Source organism: Lucilia sericata, unplaced genomic scaffold (genome assembly GCF_015586225.1).
Source record: "Lucilia sericata isolate MDLA Ls3-8-SP2 unplaced genomic scaffold, ASM1558622v1 Contig000109F_arrow, whole genome shotgun sequence".
Lineage (NCBI taxonomy): Eukaryota > Metazoa > Arthropoda > Insecta > Diptera > Calliphoridae > Lucilia > Lucilia sericata.
The window spans coordinates 344,978-366,578 of record NW_023994141.1 but is presented as its reverse complement, the minus strand read 5'-3'; the positions used below and the strand labels follow the sequence as shown (position 1 = coordinate 366,578).

Genomic DNA, 21,601 nt, shown 5'->3' with positions numbered 1-21,601 from the left:
TAAAATGTTTATTTAAAATGCAATTGCCTAGAAAAATTAAACGATCACTTTAAAATCACTTTAAAAGTAACACTAAGTGATTTTTTTTACCTTCTGTGGAAGTGATGTTTAATGGCTTCCGAATAAGCGAAAATAATAAAATTTTTTTATGCTGAAGAGGCTTTTGTATTAAATGTATCTATTTCCCTCACAATTCACTTCCAAATAACTACCACAAAAAAGAACATAAAAACTACTTCTTCAGAATGACTTCAGAAGTTATGAACTTTTTTTTTATTCATTCTGAATGAAATGAATCAAATAAAAAGGAAATTCCTCCTATTACAAGCCTGTGTTAAAATCATCACTTCTGCAGGTCTTTTTCAGTACTTCCCTAGATTAAACTATATTTTATTTTCGCTTCTTTGGAAGTTCTTTTTTTGCTGGGTGTATAAGCAGTCGAAGTGCTGACATTATTTCACGGTATTACCACAGGTTGAGCTGATCTTATACACCTGTGGCAATTTTTGTACATGCCGGTCCATATACAAGCATTTTGCTCAAGTACTCGAGCTATATCTGACTATTGCTGCCCTATTCCTTAACTTCCGAGATGCTAAAACATTACTTCCGTTTACAACCACGTAGATGGTATGGCCTCTGTTGAGTTGGCAACAGCACCTGTTATATATACTTTTTATCCGAAATATACTTGTTATCCGAAAACTTGTACTTGTCTGTTATACGAAAACTCTGCCCTGTGGGTTACCGGTTCCTGAGTTACTAGATTATATGGTTATCGGCAAATAATTCAAAGGAAAGGTCTAGGATACATTTGATCAATACCAGTTTATGGTCCCGACAGACTAGAGATACTGGTAGCACCATTTTCCCCCCAGGATTGCAATAACAAGTGGAGGGACTATATTGTTAGTAAATTTTAACGTTTTGGGCAGGGATGGGGGGTAATGAATCCATTTTCAATTACAATTACATTTGAAGTAATCATAATTGAAGCTTTACTAATTACAATTATTTGTAATTGTAATTGAAGTTTTGCAAATTAAAATTACTTGTAATTGATGAATTTTTAATTACAATTACTTGTAATTGATGAATTTTTAATTACAATTACTTGTAATTGTGAATTTTTTTTCTTCTTACATGTAATTTGTAATTAGTTTTACTTAAATTTCAATTACAAGTAATTTAAATTGGAAACTTAAATTATAATAAGAAGTAATTGTAATTGGCAAAAATTTAATTACAATTACATGTAATTGTTATTAGTTATTGCTCAATTATACATTACAAGTAGCGTAGAAGGGGGACCATACGCCACTTTTTTTTTGAGGCGGCATCAAATGAAAACCACAATACATATTCTTTATTCTTTTCTTGGTCATCCTAATGTACATATTTTTTTAACTTTTCTGAACTGACCAAAAACGGCGATACCGCCCCATCCATGGGGTAAATACGCCAAGAGGATGGGGCAGATTTGTCATTAGTAAAATCAACCAAAAAATTTTAAAAATAAAAACTTATTTCGCTGTTTTATATTTTAATTCATTTAACAAAGTATAATAAACCAGATATTTATTGTTTATTTCACATAACTTAACAAAAAAAATTAAAACAAATTATTATTGATTTTTTCTATATTTTAACCAAATTTTGTTCTACATCACAAGCATTACATATATTTGGCGAATGTGCCCCACGGGCAATTCTGGGGTTTAGTTTCAATTTTTTTCGGGCTTCAGATTATATTCTCGAAAAAATTATTATGTCTTATTGTTCACTATTATTGACGTTCTATCACTGATCAATATATTTTTTCTATCACAAAAACTAAAAAAGTTAGCACAAAAAATTCACACAGTGAAATATTTTCACAGCCCTTTGAAAAACAATTAATCTCGTCTGCCTCCCATCATATATAAAGTTAATCTTTCAAACTTTCAGGGATGATAGATAATCGATAAACGAAAACAAAATTCGATAATGCGATAAAATCGATTACTCGGTTTTCAAGTTATTCGCTATTGGCAGATGTGCCCCTATGGCATATGATCCCCCTTCTACACTAATTGTAATTGACCATGTAATGAAAGTTTTTGCTGGGAAGTAATAATTTCACTTTCAATCAGAATGGAATTCTGTGACAAGGCCATAAAGTCCTAAAAGAAAAATACTCAAAAATATTCTAAAAACTTGATATTTGAGAGACAAATTATGGAATGATGTTCCCCCTTAAAGCTACCATTCTGCCATCTTGATCTAAGATTTAAATATTTAAGAACCTAATCTAAACCTCAACTAACCGTTGTCATTTAACTCAGTTCATTCACTTCATAAAGACAAAGCTCCGATATCAAGGTTCAATATATATGTATATTTGAATGAATGGTGGAAGACTTAAAAGGTCTTTAAATTAAATTTTATACCCAGTATTTTTAATTATTACAAATTTAATATGTTTATTGTCTATCGTATAACTTTACCACTTACAACCAATATCCGTCAAACTGTGAGTGCTATAAATATTATTTAGTATTTTATGATGCCGCTTACCGCTTATATACAATTATCTAATACTAATCTAATACTAAGTAGTATATTTTTAATTTCTTGAAATATTATCACATACATATTTTTTCTAAATTAAATTATATTTAAACTTTTTATTATTTTGTGATGTTTTAAACAAATTGGTCTTATAATTTTTAAGACAAGAACCTATTATTTTTATTTATTTCTGAATTCCAAAGTGTGCCAAAAATATAAAGAATAGTGCAAAATATTAAATATGTATAAATTTTGACATTCCTAGTTTGTGATTAGGTTTAGTTGATAAATCCGATTGGGTGCTAAATTTAGAGCTTTTTTCCAAGAATGCATTATTCATTTTGTGACATAAAATATGATTTATAGCAAGAATTGGAAGTAAAGGAATCTGTGAGGAATATTAATTAAAAATTAAATATTTTTGAATTCTATAAATTGAAATTAATAAGGAAGAGTTTTATAACAAAATTGAAATATTAGAAAAAATTAAGAGACATTTTTTTAAGATTTTTGTAGCATTATATGAGTTCTTAATATGTGTTATATACTCCCAGCAAAAACTTTCATTACCAAGTAAGGATTGAAACGGCTAAAAACTACTTACACAATAGCATTTTAAGTCATTATTTTAACACAATGATGTCACACAATACCAAGAGTAAGAATAAACATATACAGCTTCTATAGCTTCACGGATAAGATGACTAATTAATTAGAAAGTATTTATGTATATAATACATTATTAATAAGACATTATTAAACTACTTCTATGTAATCAAGTCGATAGTAGTTGTTGAAAAGTAAGTGGTTACAATTGAAAATCATTACCAAGTTACTCCGGAACTGTTTACTTTTGAAAAACTCTTCACTAAATCATGTTTTCTAATAAACAACTTTTAAAAGTTTTACTAAAAGAAACACAAGTTTTATTTTTACAAAATAAATATTTATTTAAAATTAAAATAATATTCTTAACAAATAAACTTTGCTAATTATTCTATAAAAACCTTTCTCCCCATTTTAAACAACTATTTAAAACTAATATTTACAAGTTTCTTTAAGTTGTTTATAATTTCTAATTACTTTTATAAACTAATAACTTTTTCCATTTTATTTTCTTTTCAGAACACAAACAACAGTTATAAATTTGAAAATATTCCTTGAAATCAAATCAACAAAACAACTCCCTCCCTTCCAAGTCGCCGGAAAAAATAAATTCAACTATAGTTTAGTTTTTTTATTATTATTGGGATTTATTTACTTTTTTTTTGTTAAATCCTGCTCTTCTCTAATCTAATCAATCGCAACTGATACCATATAAAATATAAGATAAAAACATAACAATGGCCTTAATTATGAAATACATAGACAGCATTAACAGATATATGGACTCACATGGCGGTAAGTTGTTTAATTTATATATATTTTTGTATATTTTGTTAAGAGATACGTTTTACCAATTGCATTACTTGTAATGTAATTTAGGCATTACTAATTAGTTAATATTAGAAATTACAAAATTTGCTAAAGCTTCAATTGCAATTACTTTTGCCAATAAACAATTACAATGATTTGTAATTGAAGTTTTTTCGATTACAATTATTTTTGATGTCTAAATGAGCAATAAACAATTACAATTATTTGTGATTGAAGTTTAACAATTAGAATAACTTGTAATTTAGGTATTACTAATTAGTTAATATTAGTAATTACAAGTAATTATAATTGCTAAAGCTTCAATTGTAATTACTTTTGCCGATAAACAATTACAATTATTTGTAATTGAAGTTTTTTCGACTACAATTACTTGTAATGTCGAAATTAGCAATAACCAATTACAACTATTTGTAATTGAATTTTAACAAATAGAGTTACATGTAATTTAGGTAATACTAACTAGTTAATATTAGTAATTACAAGTAATTGTAATTGCTTAAGCTTCAATTGTAATTACTTTTACCATTAACAATTACTTGTAATGTGTAGTTGATAACCAATTACAATTATTTGCAATTGTAATTTAAGTTTTGCCAATTACCATTACTAGAATTGCGTAATAGAGCAATAACCAATTACAATTATTTCTAATTGAATTTTAACAATTAGAGTTACATGCAATTTAATTAAGTAATATTAGTAATTACAAGTAATTACGATTGCTATAGCTTCAATTGTAATTACTTTTACCATTAACAATTACTTGTAATGTATAGTTGATAACTAATAACAATTATTTGCAATTGTAATTTAAGTTTTGCCAATTATCATTACTAGAATTGCGTAATGGAGCAATAATCAATTACAATTATTTGTAATTGAATTTTAACAATTAGAGTTACATGTAATTTAGGTAATACTAACTAGTTAATATTAGTAATTAAAGGTAATTGTAGTTGTTAAAGCTTCAATTGTAATTACTTTTACCATTAATTGTAATTACTTGTAATGTACAATTGTTAATTTACATTTATTTGTAATTTAAGTTTTGCCAATTACCAATACACGAATTGCGTAATGGAGCAATAACCAATTACAATTATTTGTAGTTGAAGTATACCAATTATATTTACTTGTAATTTATTAGTTAATATTAGTAATTACAAGTAATTGTATTGACATTTCGCCAAATGCAAATACCTGTAATATGTAATTGATAATCAATTACAATTATTTGTAATTATAATTAAAGTTTTGTCCATTATAAATACTTGTAATGCGTTATTAAGCAATAACCAATTACAATTATTTGTAATTGAAGATTTGTCAAAACAATTACTTGTAATGCGTAATGTAATGCAATAACAAATTACAATTATTTGTAATTGTAATTGAAGTTTACTAATTATAGTTACTTTTATTTAGGTATTACTTATTACAAATTAATTAATATTAGTAATAACAAGTAATTGTAATTGAAAAACTTCAATTGCCTTAATCCATTACAATTACAATTATTTTTAATTGTAATTGAAGCTTTACCAACTATAATTATTTGCAATGCATAATTAAGCAATAACCAATTATAATTATTAGTAATTCAAGATTACCAATTATAGATACTTGAAATTTAGATATAACTAATTTCTATTATGTAGTTAGCAAAACTAAAAATGGGGAATTATCTAAGTCATTTATATGAAGTAAAACCAAATAAATATTTAAACCAGTTCCGGTTAATAACACCAAAATGAAAAAAATATAAAACTAAAAATACAAAAATAATTCGTTCGTGTGTGTTTGAAAAAAATCGTGAGACAAATATTATATAATTTTTAAAAAATGCTTTGAAGATTTATTTTCTTAAATTTTTTTTATTAAATAAATAATTAATAAACACAATGCCAAAAAATATAAATAAATTAAGGCAAGACAAGTTAATTAAAATTTTGTTAAATACCCAACCATTCAAAAAAAAAAAACATACAGCACGTGAATAAAATTTCAAAACTTTCTATATCAAACAAAATGGCAATTATGTGATTTTTGGTCTGTTTTATTATTTCCTCTCAAATATTAACAAAAGTGTATGGTCCATAATTCTCATCTATGAGTTGGCGTTTGTCAATCAATCTTTGTTACCTATTTTGTACTTATCACACAACAAAATTTAATATTTATTAATAATTTGTTTATCATTTTTTTCTTCATTCATTTAGTTGCATGTTTTTCTATAATAGTCAGTCGTTCGTTATCTATATAGTATTGTTTGTTGTGTGTAGGTCAAGCAATTAGTGATCATGTGTTAAAATTTACAAAACTGTGAACTAACTTCTTGTAAACACTAAATGAAATAAATGATGAAACATTTTTAGACTTTATACGTTTATAATTTTTCAAGGTTAATTCTCTCTTTGGTCGTTTTTACTTAAGTATTGTTTTTGTTGTTGTTGTTGTTGGTTTTATGTATTTAATTTTAGGAAATTACGCTGGAGTCTTCATTTAAATCGTACAATTATGTGTGTGTGTGTTTAAAAGAAATATCGAATGAATATTAAATCAAATCAATTATATGGTTTGAGCAAGTGAACAAATACGAAACGATACTGCATGAATATTTATTTAATGACCATATGAATTTTGTTGGGTGAACACCATTTCCAAGAGAATTAAAATATTATGTGATTAAAATATTTTAATGTTGTATGTATAGTCCGAACTAGACAGAAATAGAATAGAACTAGAACTAGAACTAGAACAGAACTGGAACAGAACTAGAACTAGAACAGAACTAGAACAGAACTAGAACAGAACTAGAACAGAACTAGAACAGAACTAGAACAGAACTAGAACAGAACTAGAACAGAACTAAACAGAACTAGAACAGAACTAGAACAGAACTAGAACAGAACTAGAACAGAACTAGAACAGAACTAGAACAGAACTAGAACAGAACTAGAACAGAACTAGAACAGAACTAGAACAGAACTAGAACAGAACTAGAACAGAACTAGAACTGAACTAGAACTGAACTAGAACTGAACTAGAACTGAACTAGAACTGAACTAGAACTGAACTAGAACTGAACTAGAACTGAACTAGAACTGAACTAGAACTGAACTAGAACTGAACTAGAACTGAACTAGAACTGAACTAGAACTGAACTAGAACTGAATTAGAACTGAACTAGAACTGAACTAGAACTGAACTAGAACTGAACTAGAACTGAACTAGAACTGAACTAGAACTGAACTAGAACTGAACTAGAACTGAACTAGAACTGAACTAGAACTGAACTAGAACTGAACTAGAACTGAACTAGAACTGAACTAGAACTGAACTAGAACTGAACTTGAACTGAACTTGAACTGAACTAGAACTGAATTAGAACTGAACTAGAACTGAACTAGAACTGAACAAGAACAACACATATGTATAATAAAATTATTTAATTTTTAGAAAATTTGTCTGCTTAGATATTTAAACTTTATAAAGTGATGTATAGGGTCATAAAAAAGATTTTCTTATGACCGATAAAGTTATTTGCATATTTTTTTGTATTTAATAATGTAATAGAAAACATGGAATATTTTATTATCATAAATTAATTACTCTATTATTTTCTTATTTTTAGATCCCCGGACGAAGGATTGGCCAATGATGTCATCACCATTTCCCACATTAGCTGTATGCCTCACATATGTTTACATAGTCAAGGTAAAGGAAATACATATTTAATAATTTCTTACACAGAGCAACAAACTAGATAAATTTAATACCAATAATGAAAGTATAAGTAAAAAATAGTCTCCAAAAAGGGGTATAGACAAAAAGCTTTTTTATGAGCTTTCTTGTGTTGTAGTTTTCTCATGTATGAAAGCTCAGACATAAGAATCTGCCCGTTTATTTATTTTTAAATTTCTGCTTTAAAGCAATGGTAGGCAGAAAGAGAACGCTTTAAATTGTTGTAAAGAGAAACTCTTTGCATATCCCTGCTTTAATATTTGTTCTATTCAATTTTGAAATAAATGAATTTTTAAAATTTACAGGTTCTCGGACCACGATTAATGGAGAATCGCAAACCATTCCGTTTACAAAACACATTAATTTTATACAATGCAGTACAAGTGATATTTAGCGCCTGGATATTCTATGAGGTAAGTCGTCTCACTCCACTCTATTCTAACAGGAGCGAGCCCTTTTTTCCGACTCTAACCAAATAAATATTTTCAAAAACAAGTTTACAGCAATGTGGGTCCAATTTCAAGCAAAAAAGAATATACAACTTAAGTTATATATTTAAAACATAAAACATATTTACTCTTATGCTTTAAAAAACAAAAAAATCATCAAATTTGTTATATGTTTTCGTTCATCCTAGAAAAAAGAAAAAAACGTATTAATTTAATTAATACATTTTCAGCTAAATTAAGTAAAAATTTTTCTTTTTTGCAGCTTTTCATTTAAAATATTTGGTTTCATTTAAATTACATATTTTCGTATTTTTTGTTGAATTTTTTTTTTGTATTTGTTTTAAGTTGTGTATTTACGTTCGTTCCTTTTTATTAAATGTAAAAGTTATAATATTTTTCTAGTGTTTAATGGGAGGCTGGTGGGGTCATTACAGCTTTACATGCCAGCCCGTGGAATATAATGATCATCCTCGTACCAAACGAGTAAGTTATACCAGTGGTTGTATATACTGTTTAAACAGTATTAAAGAAGAAAAAAAACAATAATTAATTAAAAACTATACTTGACTATTGATTTTTAAAAAATTCAATTAAAAAAAAATCCTACAGTCTGAGCACTCTCGAAAGCAAAAAAGAAAATTGCTTAAATTTTATAAAAAAATTTAAAAAGGAAAAACTGGTTTTAGTGTTAAACATGTAATTGTTTAAATTTCTTTAATAGCTTTGATCATTTTTTAAAATGTTCCTTTTCATATCCTTTACCTTTACCTCCTTACTTCATATTTTGCAGCTTTTTATATGGCATAAGCTTTTAAAAGCTCTAATATTAACCCATTTGCAGCAGCGCCTTTTTATTTGTGGGAATTTTCAAATAAAATTAATAAATCATTATTTTGCAGCTTTAAATATTAATGTGTATTTCATTTTTTTAAGAATTTTTTAATTAAATGTTTTAGTTTTGTATTTCATTTTAAAACAACTTATTTGTGCACCACTCATTTTTACTGTATTTTTTCATCTTTCACATTTGTATTAAATATTTCTGCTTTTTTTAATATTTTTAATTATTAGTAAGTATTTTTGTTATATGTAAATCATATTATTAAAACTTAATTAAACTTTTTCATAAAGCAAACTTTTAATAAGTATGTAGTTAAATAGCAAATTTAATCCTTAATATTCTAATACAGCGTTTATTAGATCATGAATCTAAATCGTAATATGCAAACGACAATAACCTGCATTTTCGCTCTTTTTCTTAAATTTTAACTTGACTGATTAACTGATTAACTGATCTAACCTACACTTTGGACTATAAGAGAACGTTGGACTTACTGAACATCCAGAGTTTATGGATGATAATTCACCCAAAATTATATGAAAGAAATCCTTCATACACTGAGCCTTTTCTTTTTAGTTCCAATTTTAAAATTGTTTTAATGAAAAAACTTTGCGAATTTAAATTTTTACTTGTTTTTGAGTATAGACCATAATTTTATGTAATGTCCTTACCGTTCACTACCGAAACTTTAGAAACTTATTTTAATTATTTTACGCTTTCATTTGTTAATTGTTTAGACAGCTTTCAACTTAAAAGTCGCTTAAAATTAAAACTTTAACAAACGTTTAACTTTAAAAAGCTTTTCAACTTTTAAAAGCGTCAAAGAAATATAGATTTGTTCATACATATTGTAATAGCTTTAAATAGCTCTTCCTGTTTCTTTATTTTTAAAAAAGCTTTAACTAGTTTCGGCAACTTTAAAGCTTCAACTATGTAAGCTTTTAAATATTTAAAAATGTTTTTATATCTTCTAAATATTTAAGAACTTGTAAAAGTTTAAACTTTTAAAAGCTCTGTATGCTTTTAACATTTTTAAACCGGAAACTGTAAAAGTTTTAAGAATTACAACATTATAGGTTTCAAAAAGATTGTTTTTAGTATAAAGCTTTCCCTTTTCCTTTATTTCAAAAAGCTTTAACGAATTTCGATAGCTTTACAGCTTCAACTCTCCTTTAAAATATTTAAAATAGTTTTTATATCTTCTAAATATTTAACAACTTTTGAAAGTTTCAACTTTTAAAAGCTCTGTATGGCTTTAACATTTTTAAACCGGAAACTAGTTTTGTACTTTTAAAGCTGTGAAGTTTTAAAAATTTTAGCATTATAGTTTTCAAAAAGTTTGTTTATAGTTTTAAAGCTTTCCCTTTTCCTTTAATCCAAAAAGCTTTAACGAAGTTTGATAGTTTTAAAGCTTCAACTCTGTAAGCTTTAAAATATTTAAAATAGTTTTTATATCTTCTAAACATTTAAAAACTTTTGAATTTTTCAACTTTTAAAAGCTCTGTATGCCTTTAACTTATTTATTCCAAAAAAAGCTTAAACGAGTTTTGATTACTTTTTATGCTTCAACTCTGTAAGCTTTTAAATATTTAAGAAAGTTTTTATATCTTCTAAATATTTAACAACTTTTGAAAGTTTCAACTTTTAAAAGCTCTGTATGCTTTTAACATTTTTAAAACGGAAACTAGTTTGGTAGTTTTAAAACTATGAAAGTTTTAAAATTTTCAGCATTATAGGTTTCAAAAAGCTTAGCAAAAAGCTTGTTTATAGTTTCAAAGCTTTCCCTTTTCCTTTATTCCAAAAAGCTTTATCGAGATTCAATAGTTTTAAAGCTTTCACTCTGTAAGCTTTTGAATATTTAAAATAGTTTTAATTTTTTCTAAATATTTAAAATTTTTTGAAAGTTTCAATTTTTAAAAGCTCTGTAGGCTTTTAACATTTTTAAACCGGAAACTAGTTTTGTAGTTTTAAAACTTGAAAAGTTTTAAACATTTTAGCATTATAGGTATAAAAAGCTTTAAAGCTTAAATATTTTATATTGCAATTAAAAAAGCTCTGTAAGTTTTCCAAAATTTGAAAGAAGTAGCTAAAAAACTTTATTTAAAAAGTTCAACTTTTAAAATCTCTACAAACTTTAGAAGTTTTGTTCAAGTTTATGCAAAACACAATATCGAATTATATTTATTATAAAGTCACAAGCCAATTCTTTAAATTAAATTTATAAAAGCCCCAGACATCTAACTAAAGCGAATATTAGGCGATGTATCTTTTTTTTAATGAAATTAAATCTTTCAAAGACCTCATATTACGGCCTCAAAACGTTGATCTATTAATATTTTAGACATGCGTTCTAGGAATCTGGAATTAAAAATTTACATATTTGTTTTACAAATTCCAGAGATATATCTCCGATTTTTTTCATATATAGTTATCACAGCAAGCTTTCCATTGGGATATACATACATATTTAAAAAATTTGCTTTATGAAAATGTTTTTTTTGAGATTTTTTTTTTTGCTTTTTTTTATAAATTAAACAAAATTCATTTGTAAGTTAAATGTAGTTAAATCTAAATAACATGTGTTTACTCTTGGGTAAAAAAAACCATTAAAATAATGGCCAAATATCATAAAAAGGCTTTTATTAACAATGATCACAAAAAGGAAATATATAATTTATGTCTTTAGTCGTAATAGGTCATACGCGTTGTTGTTGTTGTTTTTCTGTTGTAGTTATCCATATATATGTATCTGTTGCATTACACCAAAAACAAAAAAGAGAAATATGTCTTAAATTGTTACATTCAACTGGACCAGGAGTTGCTGATCTATCAAGAAACCAACCCCCTTTGCTAATAAACAAAAACAACCCAAAAAAAAACTTATCTGTTTCTCTTTCTTGACATCTTCTGTATATTACATATTCTCTTTTGATTTTTTACATTTTCAGATTGGTATATCCGGTTGGCTGACAGGACACTATAGCTTCCGATGTCAGCCGGTTGAGTATAATAATAACCCTAGAGTAATAAGGGTATGTGTTAACCACCACCATGACCACCACAAGCAAATAATTTATTTAATTGCAATTAAATTTTAAACAATATCAATGTTAAATTAACAATTAAATGTTCTAATTTTTTTTTTGTTGTTTCGTTAGAGTAGTTTACAAGAAAAATAATTTGAAAATTTTAAATATTTTTCTGTTGTTGTCCTTTTTTTCGTTTGGTTTCCTTTTCTCTACTGTTTTCTCTAATCTATTCCTTTTGTGTTTTGTTTTATCTATTCGTATATTATTTTATTTCCTGTTCTTTTTTTTAATGCACTAATTTAACATTTGTATCGTATGGTTACTAATTATAGTTTTATTTTTTTTTTAACTAATTTATGGTGTTTTTAGTTTTTAAGCTAAACTAACAATAAATTTTATTTATATTTTTTTGGTTTTGATTTTATTTAATTGATTATAAAATCCGTTTATTTCGAGAGAGCTACAGTTTGTTTAAAGAAAACATATTTTGTGTATATTATTTTGTATGAAAATATTAAACAGAGGGGTTTATTGAAAAATCGTTTCGTTAAGAAAATTTTCAGAATAGTTTTCTAACGATTTGTTTTTCACAATAACCCCCAGGATTAAGGTCAAACGAATAATTAATTTTTATTTTTTTATTATATAAAATATTTTTATTTTATTATTTTGTTTTTCTAAAAAAAAATTATGTTTATACAAAATTTATTTGCATGAATTTGTTTAAATAATTACACACACACAAATCAATGAAATGTCTAAAAGGGAAGTGAAAATAAAGCTTTAAGTAACAAAAGCTTTACAATGATTTGAAAGCGTAAGTTATGAGGCATATGAAACCTTTAAGGGCTTTCTTCAATATCAAAATTTGTTGTATAAACCTTTGATAACCCTTTGAAAGCTTTTATGATTTGCATATTTCCTGAACCCTTAAACAAGCTTTAAATTTGTTTAATTATTCAAAACTTTTTTTGTGTTATTTTAGTTGGAAAGCTTTTTAAAATTACAAAAAAGCTTTCAAACTTAAAAAAGCTCTATAAGCTTTTGAACTTTTAAAAGAGTAAAAAGTAAAGCTTTATCTTATAAATCTATCAAAAAATTTGTAATTGTTATCCCTTTAAAAAATATTAAACTTTTAAGAGCTTTTTAAGTTATTACAAAAATTAATGATATAAAAGCTTTTAAACATGCTATATATTAAAACATATTGAATATATTTCAGTTTTAAAACTTTTTACAATTTATAATAAATGTAAATTTTAAAAGCTATTAAAGCTTTTATATTTCTAAGTCTTTTAAAAGCGTAAAAGAAGTAATAGATGTTATAGCTTTAAACTTTTTGCAACTTTTAAAAATTTAAACTTTAAAACTAATACAAAAAAATTAAAGCTTTTAAGCTTTTAAAGCATTCTTATCCAAATAATATAAAAACATTAAATTCGTGTAAAATTTTTAAAATATTAAAAGCTTTAAACTTTTGATCAAACAAAAATCCTTAAAAGCTTTTTAAATTTAAAAAAAAAAACTTTAAAATGCTTTAAAATTTGTAAAAGCTTTTTAAGCTTTTGAATTTTTAAAATAGTAAAAGAAAACTAAACTTGTTATTCAACTGATTTGAAGCTTTTTAAACATATTTAAAATATTCAAAGCTTTAAGCTTTTGATTTTTGTGCTTTATTTCCACTTCCCCTTTAAAGAAACTAAACAAATTTTCTAATTCCCTCCTAATTAATTTAACTTTTTTTCAATTTATTTTATCTTTACAAAAATAAAGATGGTTCATGCCTGCTGGTGGTATTATTTCTCGAAATTCACAGAGTTCATGGATACGGTAAGTTCTAAATTCAAAAGCTTTTAAAAAGCCTCCAATTTGTAAGAGATATTATTTAATTAATAATTTCACTTTTTCTTATCTAGATATTCTTTGTTTTGCGTAAAAAAGAAAGTCAAATCACCACACTTCATGTTATTCACCACGGCTGTATGCCCATGTCCGTATGGTTCGGTGTAAAATTCACCCCTGGCGGTCACAGTACCTTCTTCGGTTTGCTCAATACTTTTGTACATATTATTATGTATACCTACTATATGTTCTCGGCTATGGGTCCTCAATATCAGAAATATTTGTGGTGGAAAAAGTATTTGACCACTTTGCAAATGGTGAGTAAAAAATCGTATGAAAAAAAAAATACACATTTTTAATTCTAAATTCTTATTTCGTTAGGTCCAATTCATTGCTATCATGGTACATGCCTTCCAATTACTCTTCATCGATTGCAATTATCCTAAAGCCTTTGTCTGGTGGATCGGTATGCATGCTGTTATGTTCTTCTTCTTGTTCAATGAATTCTACAAACAAGCCTACAAGGGCCGCAAATCGGTAAGTCTATAAAACTAAATGCAATTAAAACTTAACAACTTCATCTTTGTTTCATTTAGTAACATTATTTATTTTAATATATTTGCATTATTGGTTCCAAATTAAACAAAAAAATACTAAAGGTTCTAAATTTTCTCTTTAAAAAATTCCTAATCATTTCATGAGATTATTAGTAGAAATGTTGGTTAAAGGAAAAAGTAGTTTCGTAAGAATTTTGTTATCATTTTATTAGTTGAAAGTAGATTTGTTTGTAGATTGTAGAATTTAAATGAGAAAGAGTATGCTTTTGCTCATTAATGTGAAAAGTTTTATCATTCTCAGTAGAATTATTTTCTAAAGCGAAAAAATGTCTCGTTCGTTTTTAATTTTTTTATAAATTGAAACCCTCGAATGTCCGCCACGATCTATTAAATCTGAAAGGAACAAAATGCAAACAACGAAATTTTAACTTTTGGAGCACTGAGAATCTTTCGAAATCATTATTATCAATTATTAACGGGATCTTATTGTCTCAAATCGATGAACACAAAGCTTAACATATGGTGCTAAAGATCTACCGATTTCATAGTTGCCAACTAGATTTTATAGTTTTCTTTAGGAAAATAATCTTTCAAAGAACTTTTCTTAGATTTTTTTAAAGTTCAAAAGTTCTGTAAATATCAGAGTTATATCCCAAACTTTTCAAAAGCTTATAAACATTTCTAAGCTTAAAGCGTTTGAAAATGGCGCGTGATAATTACACAGGCCAACAAATTTTTAACCCAGACAACAAAGTATACTTTCATAAAGAATTGAGCTGCGTTGAATCAAAATGTGGCCATTAGGTTCTTGAGCTATATGGTTTGTAAAAACCCCGTTTTCGCCTATATTTGAGACGTTATAATAGCGCAAAAAATTATTTTCCAAAATTTTTTATTTCGCCTTAAAGTCCAATCTGTCAACTTTTATTTAAATGTTCTTGGCCTGTGTTACTGGAACCGTTTGAGTAGTAAATAAGAATAATTGTATATATCTTTAACAATATAGGGAATAACTCAAACTAGGTATTCTTAAATACATAACTGATCATATGTATCTCTCAGATGTGATAAACTTTCGAAAAATTCGTCAACAATAAATAATCAAAAAATCCAAAAAGTACGCACGATCAGTAGGGTTTCTCGTGGATCACCACTCAAACGATGAGCATTAATCTCAATTCCCTACCAGAGATTGAAAATTTTGATCTTGTAGGGAACTGAGGACCATTATACCCTTCTATTGAGAGATATTGCTGCAAGAGATTCTTGAAAAGTCTGTTCCTCGGTACACTTTAACGATCAGTGTATTCAAACTTTGTCATCGAAAGGAATCGAGTTTTATCGGTGAAAACTGGTAAACAATCTTGAGAGGAAACTTACCCTATTAAAACAGATATTGTATAATTTTAAGTTGTAAAAATCGGCATCAACAGGGATCTCCAGCCAATAAAAAATTACTTAATAACTAAATATTTTAAAGCAACGAAGATCAGACATTGTTCCAAGGCACGAACTTTAATCGGTTTTCCACATAAACACAACATGTATCTACAAGATAATTTGCACCAATACTTTAGCTATTAACTTTACACTCGCATAAAACCATCACTTTTTGGTCACCACTGAATTAAAGCACTTTGATTTCCTTAGAAAATGATGCAACAATCTGAAAAACAAATTGCAACAATTTAGTTTTTATTATGAAAACAAAAATACACGAAATTACTTTTTCTCCTACACCATATTTCAACACCAAAACATAAATCTAGAGCACAATTTTGTAACACCTACGATTTCTAAAACATAACAAATTGGCAATAACTTAAAAAAGCTATATTTCTACTACATACTTACTAAATATCTTTATACTTGTATCTCTTCTACTTCTTCTACTGCTTCTTATAAAACACACAACACTGTCTTCCATTTGTGCCATTTAACAAAATAGATAATCAAACTCTTAACCTATTATTACATTCCTAACTTATGATATGACTCCTCTAACCGATAGACAGACAAAACAAATAAAAGACCAAACATAACTAGTGCTTCCGAATTGGTATCAATGTCATCAATAATATTATAATATTCCCACGTTATTTTACATCAACACACGAACGTTTCAAACCATTTAAAGTGCAAAACCAAATAAAAAACAAAAAAAAATCGGTTAAACACTTGTCGCAACATAGTAAATCCGGCCTGTGGTAATGAAATCAAAAGTTAAAGAAAAGAAACCAACAAATAATGAAAAGTAAACCTTGTAAACGAACTAAAATTCCATATAAATAAATATTTTAAGGCCAATAGAGGCAGAAAGACAGAAAGCCAAGAGAAAAAAAAAAACACAATATTATATCATATACATATAAACACAGGTAGAGACCTGAAGATATAGTAAACGAACGAACGTTTGACTGAGTGGCAGACAGACACCAAGACATGTTAAACAAAACTCTTACTTATTAGCTGCAGAGCTTAGTAATCATTGTTAGTCCATCTAACTTACTGGGCTTTCATTTTTTCTGTTTTCTTTTCATTCAAAAAAAAAAAGCCGCTTACAAAAATGTTGCACCTTCTTTTGCTGTTTCTTTTGCTTTACATATTTTTTCTTTACTCACTACAATTTTTGTTTGTTGTTGCTAAAACTAAAGTTTTATGATCGTAACAAATTTCTTTACGGTATTTTCTGGGGCTCTTGGTTAAACAAAATTTGTTTATCCACTTAAGACACTACAAATATTAAAGAAATTTTCATTGTCATATTAAAAGCCCTGTCAACATAGTAAATAGCAACAGCAAACATATGTATGTATGTACTTCATTATTATATGACGTCATCATGATCGTGTTCATCATTATTATTATTATTACTGTTATTATCACTGTTAACACGTTGTTGTAACCACAAATACATAACACATGAAATTGTTCCAGACAACCAACACGAACACTTACAACAATTGCTTTCATTTAGAGGTATTTAAGTAGGTCTTTAGGTTTGTTGGATAAACAGTGCTGGGAATTTGTTTATGAGTCTAGATTCAGTTCCTGTTTTCCATTAAAATCGGTTTTTATATCAATCACCCGATAAAGATCAATTGCGAAAGGGACTATAAAAATATATAAATAACGGGCCTATTGAGGTCTCCAATAGAATACTTAAATCAGTTTTTCTGAGGGATGTAATATATGGTATAACATCAGTGGATATAATTGTGACATAGAAAGTCGTCCTATCCACTTGCTCGTCCAATTTTGTCGGAATAAGTACCATCATAGTAACTTTGGACTTATTTATACTGAGGACATCCATTATTCATGAGGAAGTTCAATTGTTCCAAGTTTTCTTTCCTTATATGCTTTTCATTCTGACTTCATTGCGCCGTTCGTTATCGAATTTGTTAGTTCAAGTTCCCCCAGCTTTCTTCCCTGTAAAACAATTACGTTTGTACTTTCATTACCGATTATTCCCGAGTGACCGGATGCCTATATAATGCAGAGTATAACACCGCAAGAGTATTCGATATCGTACCTCTTAGTGCCTAATATGGTCTTATCAGCTGATATCGCCTTAATCGCCATATGTTGGCAACTTTTGGCAACATTTTTGTTCCAATCCATTCCATTATAACCCGAACTTCCTCCCGGAAGCTAGTTTTATGATTAAGTAGAAGTGTTTCCCTTAAAGTTGTGGTCTCCAGTAGGTTAGGTGGCCTCCGGTAGGTTAATGGTTAGTGTTTTAGTCTGGAAGACCGGAGGTGGTGGGTTCGATTCCCACCTGAGGCACTGGTTAAGGAGCTCACAACAGGCCCCATAGAGTCCTAGGTGTATTTCTTCGGATTTGATGTATATATGTACATCCTCCTTTCAAACTAACTAACTAACTTCCCTCAAGTTGTTTCTTAAAACCGGAACCCTAATTCAAAATCTGATCGCTTACATTTTTTCATCAAATATCGGAAGTTCTAAAAGGACCCACTATGTAAATTCGGTTAAGCCCTTCGTGTGGCCTCCGGTAGGTTATGAGTACGATTCCCACCTGAGGCACAGGTAAAGGAGATGTAAACTAACGAACTAAGCCCTTCATATCTAAAAAAATATATATTTTAAAAGAGCGGTTTTTATAAATGCTAATAATCTATAGCTTGTATTCAACCATAAACAAATTTCCCTTACTGTACACTATACCATTTTTCTCTTAAATTTCAAAACGTTGCGCATGCTTATTTATAGCAAAACTAAATATCCAAAACAAACACCCATTCAATGTGGACACAACCATTAGTTGAAAAATAAATCACTGTAATAAAAAATACAATAATATGTCTTGTCCGTATGTTTTTTTTTTTTTTTTTTTTTTGGACAAACCGAAATTTCTTGTCTTCTCTTTCAAATACAATTCGTATTAAGCAACAAAACAAGTGAAAGTTAAGTTAAAGCAAAATCTTGGATAATAGATAGTTTAACACAATAAACAAAGACAAAAAGACCCCATAGATACAATGCAGGCGGAAGCGGCGAATCTTTAATAACCGGATTTTTAGCAAAATATTTAGAGAAGTTAGATCTTGTGAAAAAATTGGCTTTACTTTATATTTTGGTCATATGTCTATAAAGTGCATTGGTTATTTGAAATTGACCAATTTTTCCTATTCAGAAAAATACATTTGGATTATATACATATTCGTTTTCGATGATTGATTTAATATTTCGACCAAGTGTTGTAGTAAATGTTGCCACAGCACCTATGAATGAATATTTTAATATTACACAACTTTTTGTAGTTGTTGTTTATTTTAACTTTTGTTTTTGCTATTGTCCAAGAAATATTTTTACAAAGTAACTGAGAGTTTTTAAAACTAAAACCTCATTAATCTTCTCTCTTAGATTTTGTAAAGAATAGTCAATGTATTTCGTAGTGGTGATGCCACTTGGAACACATATGAATTGGGAATTTAGATTTGGAATGTCTTTCATAATCATGAATTCAAGATTAATTGTTGAACTTACCGGTAACCCGGCGGAGAACATTTCTCTAACTTTTTTTCCTGAAATTCCTTTATTTCTTCTGAAGTGAAGCGTATGGACCGATCAAAACTAATATTAATCGGACATAAAGTGGATGAGACAACAAATGCCAACTACTAGTTTCAAAATCATTTCTAATTCATTTTCCAAAATGTGTTCTTTTGGAACATTTTCGTAATCGAAATATTACATCTTCAACTCTGATCGTCTATTCCGAGAGATTTTAGATCAAATGTGGGACGTTATCAAAATGAAAATATTAATTCTGATCGTATATTCCGAGAGATTTTAGATCAATGATGGCTTTAAACGAATATACTGTATGAATAAATAAACTGTAAACTTGCCGTCATGGATATGCAGTTTTTTTAATGGATCCATTGATTTAATGTAGAACTGAATTCTTTTTATACTTTGTTGGCACAAAATTCGATATTTTTGACGTTAAATCCGAAATCCGGCCTTAGAATTTCTCCATCACATCAAGTTTTCGAGATATAGTGTCTTAAAATCGAAAAACCCACGTTTTTCAGAATCTTTGAGACGTTACAATAGCACAAGGATAACTCCAGTGTGTCGACTTTAAAATATCTTCTTTCTTCTTGGAGATATTTAACATAAAGCCTGAAACTGCTTAAAATTAACAAAAACATAACTTTGAACTATATTTAGCTTTTATGACAATCTTAACTACATATGTATACACGGTTGTCAGATCTTATAACGTTGGAATGTACTGACAATGAAAAATTGTTAGCAATAGGTAAATTGTGTCAGTTCAGACGATTGTAAAAAAACTCTACAATATCATTGACAGACAATTGTCACACAATAAATTGATCTGCCAACAAAAATTGTAAGTTCAAAGGGTTGTTAGACATTTTCTGCCAACGTTGTAAGATCTGACAACCGTGTATACATAGCATTATATGTCAGAATTTTTCATAAAATTTCTCATAAAATTATTTTTTGAATTGTTTAAAAATCGTTTCTATTTGCTGAGATATCGCCTGTTAAAATTTTCGCCGTAGATTAAAGACATTATCAGATGTTTTGCAGTTTATAGTTGTTCTTAACTTTGGGTTAAGATATCTCAAAGTAGAAAGAAGATATAACAGATGTTAAATATTTACTTTAAAGTCGACAGATTAAACTTTCAGACAACATACAAAATTTTATAAAAAATGATGTCTACGCGCTATTATGATGTTTTAAATTTGGCCAAAAACGGAGTTTTTTTTCAATCGTTATGACACGATATCTGGAAAATTCAGAAGCCAGTTTTGAACTTATTGCTGATCTGTTCTTTAGAAAAGTATAACTTGGTCTCAGGGTTTCGATTTTTGTTAATTTTTTAATATAACATATGTAAGAGACACGCCAATCCTTGCAAATTAAGTTATACACCCAGTAATATGGATGAATATTAGAATCGCTAAAATGAACTCTCTCTTAGTTTCCTTGCTAAAATATCGTTGTCTTTGTAAAGGTGGAAGTACACAACACGCGTTGAGGCGGCAACACGTTTCACACTTTTCAAACTTTTCGTGCTTTATAAGCGGCAAGTTACACACTACGCGTCATTTTGATCTATCTTTTACTGTTTTTAATATTTTTCTTCAATTGTTGGAGAAATTTATTTAATTTTAGTTTATTCTTATTCTACACAAAACAAAATACAACCCTGATCAGCTGCCGACGCGTCAAAAGTTGAAAGTTACTGAACTTTTCGCGGCAGACGCCTAACAAACTACAATGTGTAACTTGTTAATAGGGTTCTATAAATCGACTTTCGAATAATCGAACAATCGACTTTTTGTCGAAAAAGTCGAAGTCGACTATTTTGTTCCAAAAAAGTCGATAACTCGACTATCGTCTGTGAAAACAGTCGAAAAGTCGACTTTGTGAATAAAAGTCGAAAAAAGCCGAAAAGTCGATAAGTCGAAAAATGTCGATAAGTCGAAAAAAGTCGAATAAAGTCGAAAAAAGTCGAAGAAAGTCGAAAAAAGTCGAAAAGTCGAAAAAAGTTGGAAAAAGTCGAAAAAAGTCGGAAAAAGTCGGAAAAAGTCGAAAAATCGAAAATTGTAGAAACAAGTCAAAAATAGTCAAAAATTTTAAAAA

The 21,601-nt window shown here is 27.7% G+C and overlaps 1 protein-coding gene across 22 annotated transcripts in view; it reads left to right on the top strand.

The window, feature by feature from the left end:
* Positions 1 to 21,601, top strand: part of LOC119600277 (elongation of very long chain fatty acids protein AAEL008004) — a 104,807-nt gene that overhangs the window by 81,236 nt on the left and 1,970 nt on the right. For 16 of the 22 annotated variants that reach the window (XM_037950409.1, XM_037950422.1, XM_037950424.1 and 13 more), the window contains 7 exons: positions 3,676 to 3,951; positions 7,622 to 7,704; positions 8,037 to 8,144; positions 11,970 to 12,053; positions 13,824 to 13,880; positions 13,967 to 14,209; positions 14,274 to 14,429. In XM_037950409.1, coding sequence (XP_037806337.1) covers positions 3,894 to 3,951; positions 7,622 to 7,704; positions 8,037 to 8,144; positions 11,970 to 12,053; positions 13,824 to 13,880; positions 13,967 to 14,209; positions 14,274 to 14,429 — 789 coding nt within the window. In that variant the 5' untranslated portion in view covers positions 3,676 to 3,893. Of the gene's footprint in view, positions 1 to 3,675; positions 3,952 to 7,621; positions 7,705 to 8,036; positions 8,145 to 8,582; positions 8,664 to 11,969; positions 12,054 to 13,823; positions 13,881 to 13,966; positions 14,210 to 14,273; positions 14,430 to 21,601 lie in introns of all 22 variants that reach the window. The other 6 variants (XM_037950425.1, XM_037950426.1, XM_037950420.1 and 3 more) reach the window with 1 other exon arrangement.